The 18,317-nt window shown below is 56.0% G+C and overlaps 1 protein-coding gene across 1 annotated transcript in view; it reads left to right on the top strand.

Moving 5' to 3' along the window:
* WDR93 (WD repeat domain 93) overlaps positions 1-17,910 on the top strand; it is a 25,427-nt gene extending 7,517 nt beyond the window's left edge. The window contains exons 6-17 of the mRNA XM_059678283.1: positions 157-235; positions 3,552-3,709; positions 4,357-4,445; positions 6,272-6,439; positions 8,158-8,228; positions 9,224-9,310; positions 10,760-10,879; positions 11,857-12,070; positions 13,058-13,121; positions 13,387-13,543; positions 14,105-14,285; positions 17,683-17,910. Coding sequence (XP_059534266.1) covers positions 157-235; positions 3,552-3,709; positions 4,357-4,445; positions 6,272-6,439; positions 8,158-8,228; positions 9,224-9,310; positions 10,760-10,879; positions 11,857-12,070; positions 13,058-13,121; positions 13,387-13,543; positions 14,105-14,285; positions 17,683-17,779 — 1,485 coding nt within the window. The 3' untranslated portion in view covers positions 17,780-17,910. The remainder of the gene's footprint in view (positions 1-156; positions 236-3,551; positions 3,710-4,356; positions 4,446-6,271; positions 6,440-8,157; positions 8,229-9,223; positions 9,311-10,759; positions 10,880-11,856; positions 12,071-13,057; positions 13,122-13,386; positions 13,544-14,104; positions 14,286-17,682) is intronic.
* Positions 17,911-18,317: the final 407 nt, after the last annotated feature.

Below are 18,317 nucleotides of genomic sequence, written 5' to 3'. Positions count from 1 at the left end.
ACCCGAGAGAAATACAAACACGTGTCCACAGAGAGGCATCTCTCCGCGCCCCCAGCTTGCAAGGGTTTCTGTGAACGCGGTGGGAACACGCCAGCCCCCGCGGCCCCTCTCGGTCAGCGGGCGGCCTGGCTCTAGCAGCCTCTCTCTCCGTTTCAGGATGACACCAACAAGCAAACCATCTGCCTGAAGATGGACATTTCTCACGGAGGGGACTTTGCAGCCTTCCTCCTACAAGGCAAGACTACGGGGGCCGTGGGGAAAGCCCGGGTCTGCAGTCTCTCCTAGGGAATCCCCCTTCCCCGCGAGGACTCTTCAGAACTGCACGGGCGGGCAGGGTCCTCGTACCCTCCACCCAGCTTCCCCAGGCACTTGTCAAACTTACTAGGGAGCCAATAACATGGGTACAATACGATTTTTTTAAAGGTAATGTCCTTCGTAACATTGAATTGCTTTTCCTTTTTTTAAAAAAAAAAAAATTTTTATTGATTTCAGAGAGGAAGGGAGAGGGAGAGAGAGATAGAAACATCAGTGATGGGAGAGAATCATGGATCGGTTGCCTCCTGCACGCCTCCCACTGCGGATCAAGCCTGGAACCCAGGCATGTGCCCTGACCGGGAATCGAACCGTGACCTCCTGATTCATAGGTAGATGCTCAACCACGGAGCCACACCGGCCAGGCGGTATAATACTGTTAATTACATATTCTCCCCCCCCCCCCTCCCCGAACCCGCAATTTCACCAGTTTTCCCACGAATCTAATTTTTTTGCTCTGAGGGTCAGTCAGGAAACCGCATTGCATCCAGTCTCACGTCTCCTTGGCCTATTCCTGACTGACAGTGTCTGGGTCTCTCCTTGTTTTCCGTGACCTTGACATTTCTGAAGAGCACCGGTCAGATGTTTTGTGCAACGTCCCTCAGTTTCATGGTTTGAGTGTTTCTTGTGGTTCCACTGGGGTTAAGGATTTGGGGGAAGATATGCAGAGGTGAAGGGCTTTTTTCCCTGCATCGAACCAGGGCCAGTGTGACAGCAACGTGACTCTCTGCTGCCCATGTTAACCTTGACATTTAGTTAAAGTGGCATCTGCCAGGCTCCCTCCCACCCCCGGCTGAGCCACTGTGTTGCCCTGTCCGAACTCTGTCAGAAGGGAGTCACCAAGTCCAGAGCAAACTGAAGGGGAGAGGCAGCAGAACCAAATAATTTCTGGCTGAATGTTGAAACCACCACAGTCATCGAAAACCACTTGAGGGAGATACTTTGAGACTCTACAAATACCCTGTTTCTTCTTAAAGTTTTGCCCACCGATTTAAGCAATCTTGCAATTATTACTATGGTGGTGGACTTTTTTTCCCCCTTCCAAATGGACTGTTAGCTTGATTTTTTTAACTTTTGAATATTTAGATATATGATTTATGGGCCTCTATTTTATTTTTATTTTTTTTACATTTTATTGTTTTTTACAGAGAGGAAGGGAGAGGGATAGAGAATTAGAAACATCGATCAGCTGCCTCCTGCACACCCCCTACTGGGGATGTGCCCGCAACCAAGGTACATGCCCTTGACCGGAATCGAACCCGGGACCCTTCAGTTCGCAGGCCGACACTCAATCCACTGAGCCAAACCGGTTAGGGCCTCAATTTTATTTTTTATTAATTTAATTTATTTTTTATATATTTTTATTGATTTCGGAGAGGAAAGGAGAGGGAGAGAGAGATAGAAACATCAACGATGAGAGAGAATCACTGATCAGCTGCCTCCTGCACACCCCCCACTGGGGATCGAGCCCGCAACCTGGGCCTGTGCCCTTGGCCGGAATCAAAGCTGGGACCCTTCAGTCTGCAGGCCGACGCTCTACCCACTGAGCCAAACTGGCTAAGGCTGGGCCTCTATTTTAAAAAAATATATTTTTATTGATTTCAGAGAAGAAGGGAGAGGGAGGGAGGGATAGAAACATCCATGATGATGAGAGAGAATCATGGATCGGCTGCCTCCTGCACGCCCCCCACTGGGAATCGAGTCCGCAACTGCGGCAAGTGCCCTGACCAGGAATTGAACCGTGACCTCCTGGTTCATAGGTCAACGCTCAACCTCTGAGCCACACTGGCAGGGCTGGGCCTCTACGGAGGTCCCTCCCAGGTCCCGTGCTTGAGAAAAATGTGTACTTACACCGCTTTATGCATCAAAGGAGACTCTGATTCTGCAGCAGTTTCCTAGGGCGGCCCAAACAGTGCCACACTGGGTGGCTTAAAGCAACAGATCACTATTTTCTCCCAGGACTGGAGGCTGGGAGAAACGCTGAAGTCAAGGTGACCAGTTGATCACTTTTTTGTTAATCCTCACCTGAGGATATCTTTCCATTGATTTTTTATTTTATTTTTTAAAAATATATTTTATTAATTTTTTTACAGAGAAAAAGGGAGAGGGATAGAGAGTTAGAAACATCGATGAGAGAGAAACATTGATCAGCTGCCTCCTGCACACCCCCTACTGGGGATGTGCCCGCAACCAAGGTACATGCCCTTGACCGGAATCGAACCTGGGACCCTCCAGTCCGCAGGCCGATGCTCTATCCACTGAGCCAAACCGGTTAGGGCTCCATTGACTTTTTAGAGAGAGTGGAAGGGAGGAGAGAGAGAGAAACATCGATGTGAGAGAGACACGTTGATTGGTTGCCTCCCGCACGCACACTGACCAAGGCCAGGGATGGAGCCTGCAACCTAGGTACGTGCCCTTGACCGGAACCGAACCCGGGACCCTTCAGTCCGCAGGCCTTCGCTCTATCCACTGAGCCAAACCGGCCAGGGCGACGAGCACTTTGTGAAGGAAACCTTTAGCCAGGGAACCCATCCCAGAAGAAAGCAGCCCCTCCCCCGATGGGCAGGTACTCGGTACAGAGCTGAGCACATTTCTATGACAAGACAAAGTCCCCCCCCCCCGGATGTCATCTGCCCCAATATTGGTCAGAAGGATTCTCTTGGGGCATCACCCCCAGTTGTAACCCCTTCTCGGCCTCGCCCTGCCTGGTGCTGGTTCCATACGAGCCACCTTCCTCCCCCGAGAGGAATCGCGGAGACACGATGTCCGTGGGGTTTGCCACTGGGGAACACCTGGGGACGGGCCCAGCAGAGTCTGGTTAGAAACTGCTAGGGTTCACCCTAGCCGGTGTGCTCAGTGGTTAGCACGTCGGCCTGTGGACGGAAGGGTCACGGTTCGATTCCGGTCAAGGGCACGTGCCTGGGTTGCGGGCTCGATCCCCAATAGGGGGCGTGCAGGAGGCAGCCGATCCATGATTCTCTCTCATGATGTTTCTCTCTCTCCCTCTCCCTTCCTCTCTGAAACCAATCAACCAACCAATAACAGAAACTGCTGGGGCAGTGCAGGTGCGGTGGCCTCGGGGGAGCAGCCCAGCCCCCCGCAGCGAGGGCCCTGCCGCTCGGGGGTGTCTGCCGGCCTCCGGCCTCCGTGTCAGGGGTTCCGAGGAGACAGGCCGTCCTCAGAGGACACGTGGCGCCGGCCTGCCGTTGCTCCAACAGTCCCTGGCTTTCCCAACGCAGGGGCTGGAGACACATGGCTGGACGTGTACAAGTTGCCCAAGGAGGCTTGGGTCAAGGAAGTGGAACACCCCCAACTGGCTGTGAACCCAAAGAAAAAAACCAAACAGCTCCAAGCGGTAGGAAGCCCGCCTTTAACCGCGGCGTCTCTCCCTCCCCTGGCCCTGCATCCTGCATGAACCCTCCTGGGGGCGTGGAGATGAATGGGGGTGGGAGGGAGGCCAGGCACCCTGGCCATGTCTCCCAAACCGACTCGCTCTGGTTCCAACCAGACGTTAACGGGCAGAGGACTCCCAGGCATTGCTCTGGGGCCCTTTCCTCTTGCCTCCCAGGCAATTTCTCTTCCCTTCGGCGCTGATGTAACCCCTTCATGCCCCGCATTCCCCTGAATTTCCCAGACTCTGATATAAACAGCTTGTTCTCAGTATACAGAAATGCAGGTATTTTTTAAAAAAATGTATTTGCATTGATTTCAGAGAGGAACGGAGAGGGAGAGAGAGAGAAACATCAATGAGAGAGACTCACGGATCGGCTGCCTCCTGCACGCCCCACTCTGTGGATCCAGCCGGCAACCCCGGGCACGTGCCCCGACTGGGACTCGAACCGTGACCTCCTGGTTCATGGGTCCACGCTCAACCACTGAGCCATGGCCAGGCGTGGGTTTAAGTCTACCACTTTGCTATTTACTCTCTATTGTCCTGTTTTTCTTCCTTTTCCCTCTTTGCCTGCCATCTTTGGAATTATTCTGGTGTGTTTTTTTTTTCCCCTCCTCTGTGGTCTTATTAGCTGTGCCTTTTCCTTATCGTAGGATGGCAGCACCTGTTGTCTGGTGGAGTTTAAGTTGAGTATTCCAGTCCATGTAATGAAGATCAAGCCACCCAAACCCATTACAGGCCAGTATGATTCCACTAAGACTCTCCTTTGGCCATTGATTTTGCATCGTTTTTCTTTTTAAATATATTTTATTGATATTTTTTTTAATTTTTTTAAAAATATATTTTATTGATTTTTTACAGAGAGGAAGAGAGAGAGATAGAGAGTTAGAAACATCGATGAGAGAGAAACATCGATCAGCTGCCTCCTGCACATCCCCCACTGGGGAAGTGCCCACAACCCAGGTACATGCCCTTGACCGGAATCGAACCCGGGACCTTTCAGTCCGCAGGCCGACGCTCTATCCACTGAGCCAAACCGGTTTCGGCTTATTGATATTTTTTACAGAGAGGAAGGGAGAGGGACAGAGAGTTAGAAACATCCACCAGCTGCCTCCTGCACGCTCCCGACTGGGGATGTGCCCACAACCAAGGTACATGCCCTTGACCGGAATCGAACCTGGGACCCTTGAGTCCGCAGGCTGACACTCTATCCACTAAGCCAAACCGGTCAGGGCTGTTTTTCTTTTTGTGGCCTTTTCCCACCTTTCCCATCTTTTCTATTTATTGACAGCAATATCTAAATCACAAGTACAGTTCTGAGAGAAAATGTTCTTTAAGTGATGAACTCTGGGACCTAAAGACACACGTTATAAATGTCACGGGGATACTGTTAACTAACAGAATGGGGAGACCATGAAAGAGAGAGGTCTTTCCTGGTGCTGATAGGAATTCATTCCTTTTTTTTTTTTTTTTAATTTTTTTAAGGTTTTTTTTTTTAACTCGGTTTGTTTGAATCAGAATCCAAACATATTAATTGACTTGTCATGTCTTTTTTGTTTGTTTGTTTTTTAAATATATCTTTACTGATTTCAGAGAGGAAGGGAGAGGGAGAGAAAGAAACATCAATGATGAGAGAGAATCACTGATCGGCCGCCTCCTGCACATCCCCTACTGGGGATCCAGCCTGAAAACCAGGCATGTGCCCTTGACTGGAATTGAACTCGGGACCCTTCAGTCCACAGGCCGACGCTCTATCCACTGGGCCAAACCGGCTAGTGCTGGAGTTCATTCATTGCTACACCCCATGTTAGTTCATTCATCAGTACAGTCAGCAGTAGGTTCTGCACATGGAAGTGAAACGATGTATAACGAACCGGTTAGAGCATCCATGGATGGAATATGCTACCGTGAGTTTATCAACGAGGAGCCTGCTGTAGAGAGCTACACCGCACACTGATACCAGTGGCTGCCCTGGGGAGGGGCATCCGGGCCACTGTGGGACCTGGCAGGCAACTTGAGGGGCCTGGGCACGTGCCAAAGAGTCCCGAGTTCTGACAGTTGGGGTGCGGACCCAGAAACGAAATCGCCCGGTTTTCCTGGGGGCTTAGGGACAGATGACAGGCAGGAAACGAAAGGTTATGGGAAGGGGAGTGATGGAGACAGTGACTGACGGAAGGAGGCAGCCTTGAAAAGGAAGGTAGTTGCAGGAAACTAAACACAGGAAGAGACAGGACTGCCTGCTGCGCTGGTGGGGCAGCGACCGTGCCCTCAGGTCTCTGGTGACGTGGGGAACACCCCCTGGAGATGCGGTAACCCGGGGTGAGGACCTGCGGTGGGAGGGAGACGCGGAAGCAGAAAGAGCAGCAGCTCGTGGCCCGTGCTCCCTGGGCTCACGGACAGATGGACGGATGGACGGACGGACGGACGGACGGAGGGTTGCAGGCGGGACTGGGTTTCTGAGGAGGCGGGATTCTGCAGGGAGCTGGGAAGCGTGGGGGAAGGGGGGGAGCCTCAGGAAGCGGGAGCCGGACGGTCTGGCCGACTCTGCACTGTGTCGCACGCAGGCAGCCTATTTAAGAGCCCCCTGGAAGTGTTTGCAAAGATGGAGGGCTGCTACGGGCTGGGCTCCGGCCAGAACCACATCATCAAGGACAGTCAGTGGGAGCAGCACACGGCCGTCTTCAACGCCACCTACAGGAAGTACCTGGACGGGGAGTGGGAGGAGGAGCCGCTCAGGTGAGCCCTCGCCCTGCGCCCCGGCCCCCAGGGCTTCTCCCCAAGGACCTGACTCAATCCGGGGTCTAAAAGCTTCTGGTTTGGGGCAGCTTCCTGGGAACTCCAGCAGATCGTTCGAGAAGTCATCCTATATAATAAAAGGGTAATATGCAAACTGACCCTAACAGCAGAACAACTGGGAATGACTGGTCACTATGATACACACTGACCACCAGGGGGCAGACGCTCAATGCAGGAGCTGCCCCCTGGTGGTCAGGGTGCTCCCACAGGGGGAGCGCTGCTCAGCCACAAGCCAGGCTGACGGCTGCCAGTACAGCGGTGGTGGTGGGAGCCTCTCCCGCCTTCTCAGCAGCACTAAGGATGTCTGACTGCAGCTTAGGCCTGCTCCCCGCTGGCAAGTGGACATCTCCCGAGGGCTCCCGGGCTGCCAGAGGGATGTCTGAGGCCCGATTCCCCAGGGAGTGGACCTAAGCCAGCAGGTGGACATCCCCCGAGGGGTTCCAGACTGCAAGAGGGCACAGGCCAGGCTGAGGGATCCCCCCGAGTGAACAAATTTTTGTGCACCAGGCCTCTAATATATATATATTTTATTGATTTCAGCGAGAAAGGGAACAGGAGAGAGAGATAGAAACATCAATGATGAGAGAGAATCATCGATCGGCTGCTTCCTGCATGCCCTCTATTGGGGATCGAACCCGCAACCCAGGCATGTCCCCTGACTGGGAATCAAACCATGACTTCCTGGCTCATAGGTCGATGCTCACCCACTGAGCCACGCTGGCTGGGCGAGAAGTCATATCTTTTTGAGATTTTTTTAAACAAGACAAAGGCTGAGAACATGGATTTCAAGAAGGAGTAGATTGTAGCTATGGAGATGGCAAACAGCTTATTATACTACTTTAGGTATGATACCATCTCTCAGCATTTTGTCCTAGTTATCTAGACAACGCGGAAGACCCTAGATGTAGGGCTGTAAGTCACTACCGTTAACATCTGTCGCCATTTCCAGCGGGCCCCACTCGCCCCGTGTCCTGACGGTAAAAGCAGAGCCCAGCCAGGGAAGTGTCTACTGGGGACGGAGCCCACCACCCGGGCGTGTGCCCTGCCTGGGAACCGAACCGTGACCTCCTGGTTCAGAGGTCGATGCTCACCCCCTGGGCATGAACGCTCTCATCTTGCTCTCACTGGGCCTTGAGTTTGCTCCGTCAGGACACAGCCCTGGGGCTGGGCCCCCACGGCACCCCCCTGCACCCTGGGCTGGAATGAGCAAGGCTCAGGGGACCGCCGCCTGGCGAGACGTTTAGGAACCTGCAGGCAGCTGTTAAACCGCTGGTTACTGTCCATCGCGAGAGTGTTTACACCACAGAAAGCCACAGCCCTATAAATCAGGAATCGGGGCTTTAAAAAACAGAGCCAATTTTTCGGCACAGCATGGCTGCACCGCCCCCAGGATAAGAGGGCATTCGGGCACATGGCCCAAGCCTGGTCCTGAAGGGGTCTTCCCGGGTCAGAGAGGGCGCTGCCCAGGGCTGGGCGCTGGTCCCGCCTGGGAGACGCTCCCGCAGCCCCGCCCCCTGCACCCACCAGGACCTGCACCCAGAATGCCATGTGCCTCGGGGCTCTGGACCCCATTTCTGGTCCTGGTACCGAGACTACCAGCCTTGCTCCTTGCCAAGGAGTCTGCCATGGCTCTGATGAGTCTCTCTCTCTCTCTCCAGTATGGCCACGTTCCACTTCCTTTTCCATAGCTGCCTAACTGTGATGCCAGCAGAGGTCAAGAGCCCCCCAGGTAAGTGACCATGAAGGAGTGGCTGCCCTGGGCACGTGGCCAGTCACCTTGGGCAATGCCTCAGCAAGCCCCCCCCCCGCAAGAGGGGTCCCCACAGCACACCCTGCGTGGGGGGAGGGGACCAGGTGGAAGCCGGCTGTGGCCGCACTGCTCCTGGCTGGGCTGCAGCCCAGAGGCCCTGAGAATGGGGCTGGCACTGTCTTCCGGGAGTGACCTGCCTCAGGGGAGGGAGCCAGGCTGTTCTGGATATGAATTCACTTCGTACAGGAAATGATTTAAAAGCTGACAGCCAGCCCAGCCCACGTGGCTCAGTGGTTGAGCGTCGACCTAGGAGCCAGGCGGTCTCGGTTCCATTCCCGGGCAGGGCACATGCCCGGGTTGCGGGTTCGATCCCCAGTAGGGGGCCTGCGGGAGGCAGCTGATCAATGATTCTCTCTCATCATTGAAGTTTCCATCTCCCTCTCCCTTCCTCTCTGAAATCAATAAAAATATATTTTTAAAAATATAAGTAAAACACTGACAGCCAGATGGACATGAATGATCTAGAAGCTGTGGGAGCAGCTGAGGGCAGCTGCGGCCACTGTCCCTCCCAGGAAGGGGAGCTGGCCCAGGAGCAGCCCTACGGGGTGCCCCGCCCCTGCTCTCCAGGACGCTCACCCTTGTGGTGGGTGCCGCCCATTGGAACAAACTACTTTTTAAATATGTTTTTTTATTGGTTTCAGAGAGGAAGGGAGAGGGAGAGAGAGAGAGAAACATCAATGAGGAGAGAGAAGCATGGATCGGCTGCCTCCTGCACGCCCCACACTGGGGATGGAGCCTGCAATCCGGGCACGTGCCCTGACCAGGAATCTGTGACCTCCTGGTTCATAGGTCGACGCTCAAACACAAAGCCACACCAGCCTGGATGAACAAACCATTTTTCATTTCAAAACGACTTCCCCTTGGGCAAAGGCCACCCCGGCTCCTTACTGACGCCCCCTCCTCTCCTTCCCCAGGGGTGGCCAGTGTCCTCGGCGTGCACTGGACGGGCCGGCACAACTTCTTCCTCTATTCACTCAACCGCAACCTGAAGGACAGAGTTGGTACTTGGCTGCCTGAGCTCGGGGCCCTGGGAACACGTCCTGCTCCAGCTTAGCCGAGAGCACGTGGCTGGCACATAGTGTGGCTTCAGGGACCACAGCTGTGCGGGCAGACGTGGGGGATGTAGGGGACGTGGGGGCGGTGGTGTGGCCTGAGGCTCTGTCTCAGAACTGTCCTGCTTCTTTTTAAAAAATATATTTTTTTAAATTGATTTCAGAGAGGAAGGGAGAGGGAGAGAGAGATAGAAACATCAGTGATCAGAGAAAATCATTGACCGGCTGCCTCCTGCATGCCCCACACTGGGGATCGAGTCCACAACCGAGGCATGTGCCCTGGCCGGGAATCGAACCGTGACCTCGTGGTTCACAGGTCGATGCTCAACCCCTGAGCCACGCCGGCCGGGCCTGTCCCACTTCTTAAAGACGACAGGTCATCAGGGACAAAGCCCAGTCAGGTCCCCAGGGCCCCTGGGCAGCGAAGGTCAGGAGAAGGTGGCCTTGACCTCAGAGGGCCAGGGCCCGAGCCCGGCCCGGCCCAAGTGCCTGCGAACTGTGCAGTCTCAGGCCAGTCACCTGACGCCCCAATCCCCCGATTTCTCCTTCGAAACACAGAGCTGGTTAATGACCATCCTTCCTCCTGCTCACACTGGCTGTGAGCAGCAAAACGCAGAGTTTCTGCATGTGAAAGCTCTTTGGCATCAACAGGCCCTTAGGAAATACATTTGTTTGGTTTTTACAAATTTACGGGGACCGGCTACACGAGTAAGTTCACTCTGTGGTATTTCCTTGAGCCGAACACTTATGCTGTATTTTTTAAAAATATATTTTATTAATTTTTTACAGAGAGGAAGGGAGAGAGATAGAGAGCCAGAAACATCGATGAGAGAGAAACATCGATCAGCTGCTTCCTGCAACCTCCCACTGGGGATGTGCCCACAACCAAGGTACATGCCCTTGACCGGAATCGAACCCGGGACCCTTCAGTCCGCAGGTCGACGCTCTATCCACTGAGCCAAACCGGTTACGGCTTATGCTGTATTTTAGAGTTATCCTTCCCAAGTACCTTTCAGCCTTCAGAAAAGCAGCCTGGCCTCTAACCTGGGCTTCGCTGCCGACTGCCTAGGTGACCGCTGCCTCAGTCTCCTCATCTGAAAATGGGAGCGAGCAGGACCCACCCATAGGACCCTGTGGGAACTCAACGGAGCCATGCGTGAAAGCGCTTCCCACAGCGTCTGCGCTCACCGATCATGAGCTGCAGTCTGACAGGCGTGTGACGTGTTCTGTCATTCCGAGCAAGGAGCTAGCGCTGCACGGACGGGGGGCGAGATGGGAGTCCACACCAGCCCTCGTCCCAGACGGGCAGGCTAGCCTGGTCTCAGGTGGTGCCGGTGGAGGGGACGGCGGGTGTGGGGCCTGGGGGGGCAGCCCGGTGAGTGTGTCCTTCCTGCTTAGACCCCGAGGGCGTGTGGCCTTGTGCCGCACCCATTGTCTTGTCTCAGCTCAGCGACTGCGGCTCCTACCTGGTGCTGGCCTGCGAGGACGGGGTGCTCACGCTGTGGGACCTGGCCGAAGGTGAGCCCCACCTCTGCCCGGCACCCGGGTGTATCTCCGGGTTCAAGACTCCAGGAGCTCTGAATTCCTGCTGATCTTAAAGGCCCCTCGGAGGGCTGGTCCTGCTTTCCCTTCATTCACTAATTCATTCAACAGACATCACCTCCCAGCGCCACACGCCCTAGCCCTCCACCCGCCCCCAAGCTCCAGAACAAGCAAGTCTTCCTTTCTGCTCCCCCACTGACAGCAGGAACCTCCTTGCTGTTGAAGCTAAGAGACCTGGACAGCGATCAGTTCCAGGCTAGCAGCTACTGTGGGTGGGCAGAACGCTCACAACTTCACAGTCCCTTCCAATAGCTTGTTTTCATCTTCCTGGATATTGATAAAGTCTTCTAAGGCAGTGGTTCTCAACCTTCTGGCCCTTTAAATACAGTTCCTCATAAAATGATGTGACCCAACCATAACATTATTTTCGTGGCTACTTCATCACTGTCATGTTGCTACTGTGATGAATCGTCATGTAAATATCTGATATGCAGGATGGTCTTAGGCGACCCCTGTGAAAGGGTCGTTTGACCGCCAAAGGGGTCGCGACCCACAGGTTGAGAACCGCTGTTCTAAGGGGTACTTCGAAGGCGTCCCCTGAAAGGGGCGCTCACTGCTTGATTTTTGTCCTCGCGTCCCTCAGGCCCTTGCTGGCTGCAATCCCGCACCAGGGCTGCATCCCTTTGTCCTCCTTTTAAAAAAAATATTTTTATTGATTTCAGAGAGGAAGGGAGAGGGAGAGAGAGAGAGAAACATCAATGATGAGAAGGAATCACTGATCGGCTGCCTCCTGCACACCCCACACTGGGGATGGTGCCTGCAACCCAGGCATGTGCCCCGATCAGGAATCGAACCGCGACCTCCTGGTTCCTAGGTCGACGCTCAACCACCGAGCCACGCCGGCCGGGCCCTTTGTCCCCCTTCCGACCTGCACGCGTGGCTTCTCTCCCCAGGACTGCCTCTTGGGGTCATCGCTCTTCCCGAGGGGTGTTCCTGCCAAAGCATTCACTTCCTGAAACACAGCTTGATCCACGAAGGGCGGAACGTGTACCCTGAGGGGCCGGCCAAGTCCCAGACGACCTGCGTGGTGCTGTGCACGGACTCGTCCCTCCACCTGGTGACCGCCGTGGGGACCCAGGGCCCCACCGTCAGCATGCTGGTGGAGAGGTCGGTGGCTCTGAGGGGAGGGCGGGGGCAAGGATCCGCCAGGGCTGGTCGCAAAACAGCGACCACCTCCCAGGCCGGAGCCCACCACTTGCCCCACAGCCACCCCCCTCTCCCGATGAGCTGCTCAACGTCACGTCTTCCGTATGTGGGTGTCTGTATGCAGCAGGGTCCCAACAGAATGGTGCGATGGCAGACAACCCCGTTCACAGCCCACACGGCCAAGAAGAGGGTCGCTTCTGCCAAAATAGCCTTTTCTCAGTTTCCCCACAGTCCCTCTCTCTTCTTTTTTTTTTTAATATATTTTTTATTGATTTCAGAGAGGGAGGGAGAGATAGAAGCATCAATGATGAGAGAGAATCACCCACTGGCTGCCTCCTGCATGCCCCCTACTGGGGATCGAGCCCACAACTAGGGCATGTGCCCTGGCCTATAATCGAACCGTGACCTCCTGGTTCATAGGTCGATGCTCAATCACTGAGCCACGCCGGCCGGGTGGGCGAGAGAGTCCACCTTTTGATACGAGTTGGTGTCAAACATCACGGCTGATTTTTTTTTTTCAATCCACCACAGCGCTTTCCTAAATTCATTCCGTTGCTTTCCTTTAAGAATCACCCACACCCTTGGGCGTGTGTCCCCACGCAGCACCTGTAGCTGTGCATATGGAGGGAGCGTGTAAATGGCGCCGCGGTCTAAGCATCCTCCCACTTATATCTCAATGCTACTTATTCTGTCACTTGCTCTGCATGTTCATGAGGGTGCCCGGGAGGCCGCTCTCGGCCGCGGGCCTCATTCCCACCGCTGCGCCGTGTTCTGCGGTGCACACACCAGTTACTGACGCTTCTCCCACTGGTGGAGACTTGCACTGCTCCCAGTTTCTGCCGCTGTGAGAGTCCCCGACATCTCTCTTGCGGCTTATCTGCAAGAGTTTATTCAGGATGCACGCCTGGGAGAGGAGAGGGTGAGTGTCTGTCCATCCGGTGCCCACAGGCCCATCAAGCACCCGGAGGAGGCTCTCTGCGCCGTGGCCCCCGTCCCGGCCTTGCCCGGCATGGTAGGTTCCTCATGCCTCTCGCTCCCCTGCAGCGACGGCTGGCTCACACGCCGCCTCCTCTCTGCTGACGGCCATCGCGTGCCTGAGCTCACAGCTCCGTGGGGACGGCAGGCGAGTCCCCAGGCCGCTGCCCTGAGCTGGGTCCGAGGCCAAGTGCCCCGGAGCACATGGGTTCTCTGTTTTCCCGCTTCCTGCCCGGCGTCTCGTGTCCCACGCTGGGGCGAGGGCCCCCTAGAGAACCCCGTGCCCATCCCGCTGCCGCCAGGTGCTGACCTTCTGCAGGAACGGCTCCGTGCTCCTGCTGGACGTGGCCCGGCCTCACGTCGTCTGTGCCTTCGCGCCCCCCAGGCCTTACCACCTGGCGGTGCCCTGGAAGCCGGTGTTTGCCGTGTCTTCGCAACACCCGTTCTTCCTGCTCCGAGGTAGGGGAGGGGGGCCGTGAGGGCGCGCTGCCCAGACCCGGGGCCTGCTGACTGCTCCCCTGACTTCCTCAGGGGCCCCTCCCGAAGTCCTAGGGCGACCCCACCCAATCTGCTCCCCACTCTTTTTGTTTTTTCAATATATAATTTCATTGCTTTCAGAGAGGAAGGGAGAGGGAGAGAGAGAGAAACATCGATGATGAGAGAAAATCATCCATCGGCTGCCTCCTGCACGCCCCCTACTGGGGATCGAGCCTGCAACCCGGGCATGTGCCCTGACCGGGAATTGAACCGTGACCTCCTGGTTCATAGGTCGATGCCCAACCACTGAGCCATACCGGCTGGGCTGCTCCCCACTCTTCGTCCTCCCCCCCCCCGCCCACACAGCCCCAGAGTCCTCACCAGACACTCAGGAGAGATGCCAGGCAGGCCTTCTCTCTGGACCCCTGCTCCTCCAGACCAAGTGGGTCCTCCGGCTCAGCCCCAGTGACCCGGCCCCACCCGGGCCACAGAGACACGGAGAAGGTGAAGCTGACACAAACGCGCACTCTCGTCTCATCTCAGGAGACCATCCGATTGGGGACAGTGACACCCCGAGTTCTGTCTTCTACTTCAGTTTCGACGCCTGCTCACTCCTGGAGAACATGTCAAACAGCTGCTGCATTCCCCAAGCGGACTTGGACGCCGCGGGCTTCCCCCAGGCGTTGTCCCTGGAGAGGAGATGCGAGGGCATCTTCCAGAAGAGGTAGCTCCCGGCTCTCCCCACCCCTGCTCCCTGGCTCTCCCCACCCCTGCTCCCCGGCTCTCCCCACCCCTGCCCCGGGCCTCCCCACCCCTGCTCCCCGGCTCTCCCCACCCCTGCCCCGGGCCTGGCCTGGGCGGGAACAGTGGAGTTGGTTTGCAATCAGTGATTCTCTCTCATCATCGATGTTTCTATCTCTCCCTCTCCCTTCCTCTCTGAAGTCAATAAAAAAATATATATATTTTAAATATATTTTATTGATTTTTTACAGAGAGGAAGGGAGAGGAATAGAGAGTTAGAAACATCAATGAGAGAGAAACATCGATCAGCTGCCTCCTGCACACCCCACACTGGGGATGTGCCCGCAACCAAGGTACATGCCCTTGACCGGAATCGAACCTGGGATCTTTCAGTCCGCAGGCCGACGCTCTATCCACTGAGCCAAACCGGCCAGGGCAATAAAAATATATTCTTAAAAATACATGCAGAGCACTAGGCACAGAGTGGTCGCTCAATAAACAGTAGATACATGCCGATGATGATGACGACGTTAATCCAAGTTCACGCCAGGGAAATTCTACACATCACCACCGGGGGGCGCCGCAGCGCCTCCTCCCTGACCACTGCTCCTCCCTGGGCTGCGGTGGGTAGCTTCGGTGGCTTTCAGTATCTCCTGGAGGGAAGCATGGGGCTCATCCGGAGAGGAATACGGCCAAAGGGTCCTGGGCAAGGAGGACAGTGAAGAGAGGGACAGCGACGTTTCCCGATTAAAGATTTACCCAGAGTGCTTGTCTGCCTCTCACATGGAGGTTGGACACCCCACCCCCCCCAATGCCCCACAGTGCTGAGTGGGTGGAGGAGCCGGCCTCCCAGAACATTCTGCAGGGAAAAGGGCGGGCAGCGGGGGCCCTGGGGGCCAGGGGCATGGCTTGGGGCTAGCCACGCAGTGGGAACTTAGGGGAGTGCTCCCGGGTCCAGGGACCCGGCAGGAGCTGGGAGGGGGTGCACTGTGTGGTGTGGCAACCCTGCTGGAAGGAACCTTTCCGTGGACCTAATCACGGGGTCCCAGTCACACCCATTTTGTGACCTGGGTCCCAGCGATCCATTGGGTAACACCACGACGTAAAGAAGGCTTTCCTGTTCTGTTTGCTCGGAGTTAGATGTCGGGGGCTTTCCCACCCCATTTTTTTAAATATATATTTTATTGATTTTTTACAGAGAGGAAGGGAGAGGGATAGAGTTAGAAACATCGATGAGAGAGAAACATGGATCAGCTGCCTCCTGCACACTCCCCACTGGGGATGTGCCTGCAACCAGGGTACCTGCCCTTGACCGGAATCAAACCTGGGACCCTTGAATCCGCAGGCCAACACTATCCACTGAGCCAAACCGGTTAGGGCTTTCCCACCCCATTTTATCACGAAGACTTTCAAACACACAGCCGCTTTGAAAAAAATGTCCGCGAACACCCGCATACTCACAGCCTAGGCCTGTCGTTAACACGTTACTCTCGCCGTTTACCACACACATCCATGTACATCTAAAGGCTTTGATCCCATCTTATTTTTTTTTTCTATTTATAGCTGGTGTCTGGAAGTTTCCATTGGCCCTGAATCTAGGTGAAACTTGAAGGCAATGGGTTGGTGAGGCAACAGAGTCAAAGTTTCAGGCCTGTCCTGGTCTGTCCAAATTGCTTTTACAAAATCCGCCCTGGGGCTTTCGCAAGCAGCAGCGTGAACCGAAGTCCGCCTTCAGGGCCCTGAAAGGGGGCCGGTGCTGCCAAGGGCGCCCACCCCCTCCCGCTGCGCCCCGCCTGGCCTCTGCCCCATCCAGCCGGGGCCTCAGGGGCACCATTTCCATCTGGTTCCCCTCCCCGTCTGTTCTAGTGTCTGCCATCTCTGACTGGGCCAAACATTTGACCACAGCAATTTCTGGACACCAGGAAGCAGACAGAAACAGTCTGTCCCTCTCCCTTTAATCCCCGTGGGTTACAGGATACAGGCCAAGCTCGGTCCAGGTTCCGCCCACCCATCTTCCTGCCGTAAGTGGGCTTCTGGGTGACCCCACAGACCCGGGGCTCACAGGGCACAGGGGTCCCCTGGCGAGGGGCTGGGCAGGCCCTGTGTGGACACCGGGTGACATTTCCCTCGAGGCTGGAGGAGGAGGGGGAGGGATGGTGTGCCAACCCCCTTTGTTAATATCCTTGGGGAGGAAAGGGTGCGCCCAGCCTAACTTTCCTTTGCCTTCCTTGAGAAACAAAGGGACGACTCCCGACTCCCTGGAAAATCCCCTACAGACACAGCCCCCACCGTGCAGTCAGGCAGGCTCCTGGAGGTCCAAGGCTTTGCAAGGCACTGCAGGCGTCCCGTGCACTGGAAATGAACGTGAACGTGCACTCGTTTGTTATTAAAACAAAACACTAAAGCCCTGGCCGGTTCGGCTCAGTGGATAGAGCTTCGGCCTGAGGACGGAAGGGTCCCACATTCGATTCCCGGTCAGGGCACATGCCCGGGTTGCGGGCTCGATCCCCAATGTGGGGTGTGCAGGAGGCAGCCGATCCATGATTCTCTCTCATCGTTGATGTTTCTCTCTCTCTCCCTCTCCCTTCCTCTCTGAAATCAAAAAAATATATTTTAAAAAACTGAAAACAAAACCAATCCACCGTTACTTTTTGAAAACCCCTACTCAGACCCGTCATCTCCTGAGAGCACCCCACGCGCTGCTCCCTGCCTCCTCTCTGCGCGTGCGTGACCTCTGTGGCGCTCAGATGCCTCCTGTCACAGTGCTCTCTCACTCTGTCGCCCCCACTCCCTGGGGACAGGGACGTGCTGTGTGGTCACTCTGGCCAGCCCGACACTTGCACCAGTGCCTGCCACTGGCAGATGCTCAAGAAACGCTTATGAAACGGCGCGCTGGCACCCCGGTGTGTGCAACGCGGTCCGCGCTCACAGACCTCAGTTCCTGAGTTCCCTGTGCCACCGGCCACTGTCCACCTCACGCTCTGCCATGTCACCCTCATTCCCCCAAAAGTGTGTCTGTGTCCGGTTTGCCCGGCCGGCGTGGCTCAGTGGTTGAGCATCGACCTATGACCCAGGAGGTCACGGTTCGATTCCTGGTCAGGGCACATGCCCAGGTTGCAGGCTCGATCTCCAGTGTGGGGCGTGCAGGAGGCAGCCGATCAACGCTTCTTTCTCATCATTGATGTTCCTACCTCTCTCCTCCCTTCCTCTCTGAAATCAGTAAAAATAGGGATTTTTTAAAAGGCGTTTCGGGTGCCCTCCGTGCACCAGGCCGAGTCCGGAGCGTTCCTGATGCTGGCACAGGGTGGTCAGGCCCGCCCTGGGACCCGGGCCGGTTGGGGGCGCGGCACCAAGCACGCCCTTCTCATCTCCACCCCCAGGTGTCAGAAGCTGGAGAACAAGGTGAAGGAGAAGGAGCATTGGACCCGGCTGCGGAGGTACTCGCTGTTTCTGCAGAGAGAGAGCATCAGGAAGTGACCAGGCCACGCCCCGAGGTGAAGAGACGAAGGGCCCAGGGGCCTGGACTTGGGGCCTGGGCCCCCGCAGAGCCAGCAGGGGGAGAGGGACTGTTTGGGGGGTTTCAGTCACGATGCCGACTGTCAGAGCCCTCGGGCGGGCAGGCCGCTGTGTCACCCAAATAAACGGCGATATTGTTTCCAGCTTCCAGGGTGGTGTGGGGTGTAGCCCTCTGCTCCCACCCAGGCCCGACCAAGCAGGGCCCAGGCCTGTGAGGACCCCTGCCCGACGGACGGCCACTCCCGCCCCAGCTGCGGTGTGGCCCCCCTCTTCTCCACCCCTTTCTCTTCCCACTCGGTGCTGCCTCATAACGGCATGGAACCGCCCTGGAGAGGCTGGGGCTCGAGCGGGGGAGTGACTGCCTGAGCTCACACAGACGGGAGAGGGAGAGGAGCCAGGTGAGGTGGCCGGCGGGGACCGGGCCACGCTGCCCCTCGCCTCTGGCCCAGGAACCCGGGGGGCACAGGAGAGGGGCAGACGGGCACCTTTCTCTTCTCTA

Source organism: Myotis daubentonii, chromosome 21 (genome assembly GCF_963259705.1).
Source record: "Myotis daubentonii chromosome 21, mMyoDau2.1, whole genome shotgun sequence".
Taxonomy (NCBI): Eukaryota; Metazoa; Chordata; class Mammalia; order Chiroptera; family Vespertilionidae; genus Myotis; species Myotis daubentonii.
This window is presented reverse-complemented; position numbering and strand designations above follow the sequence as displayed.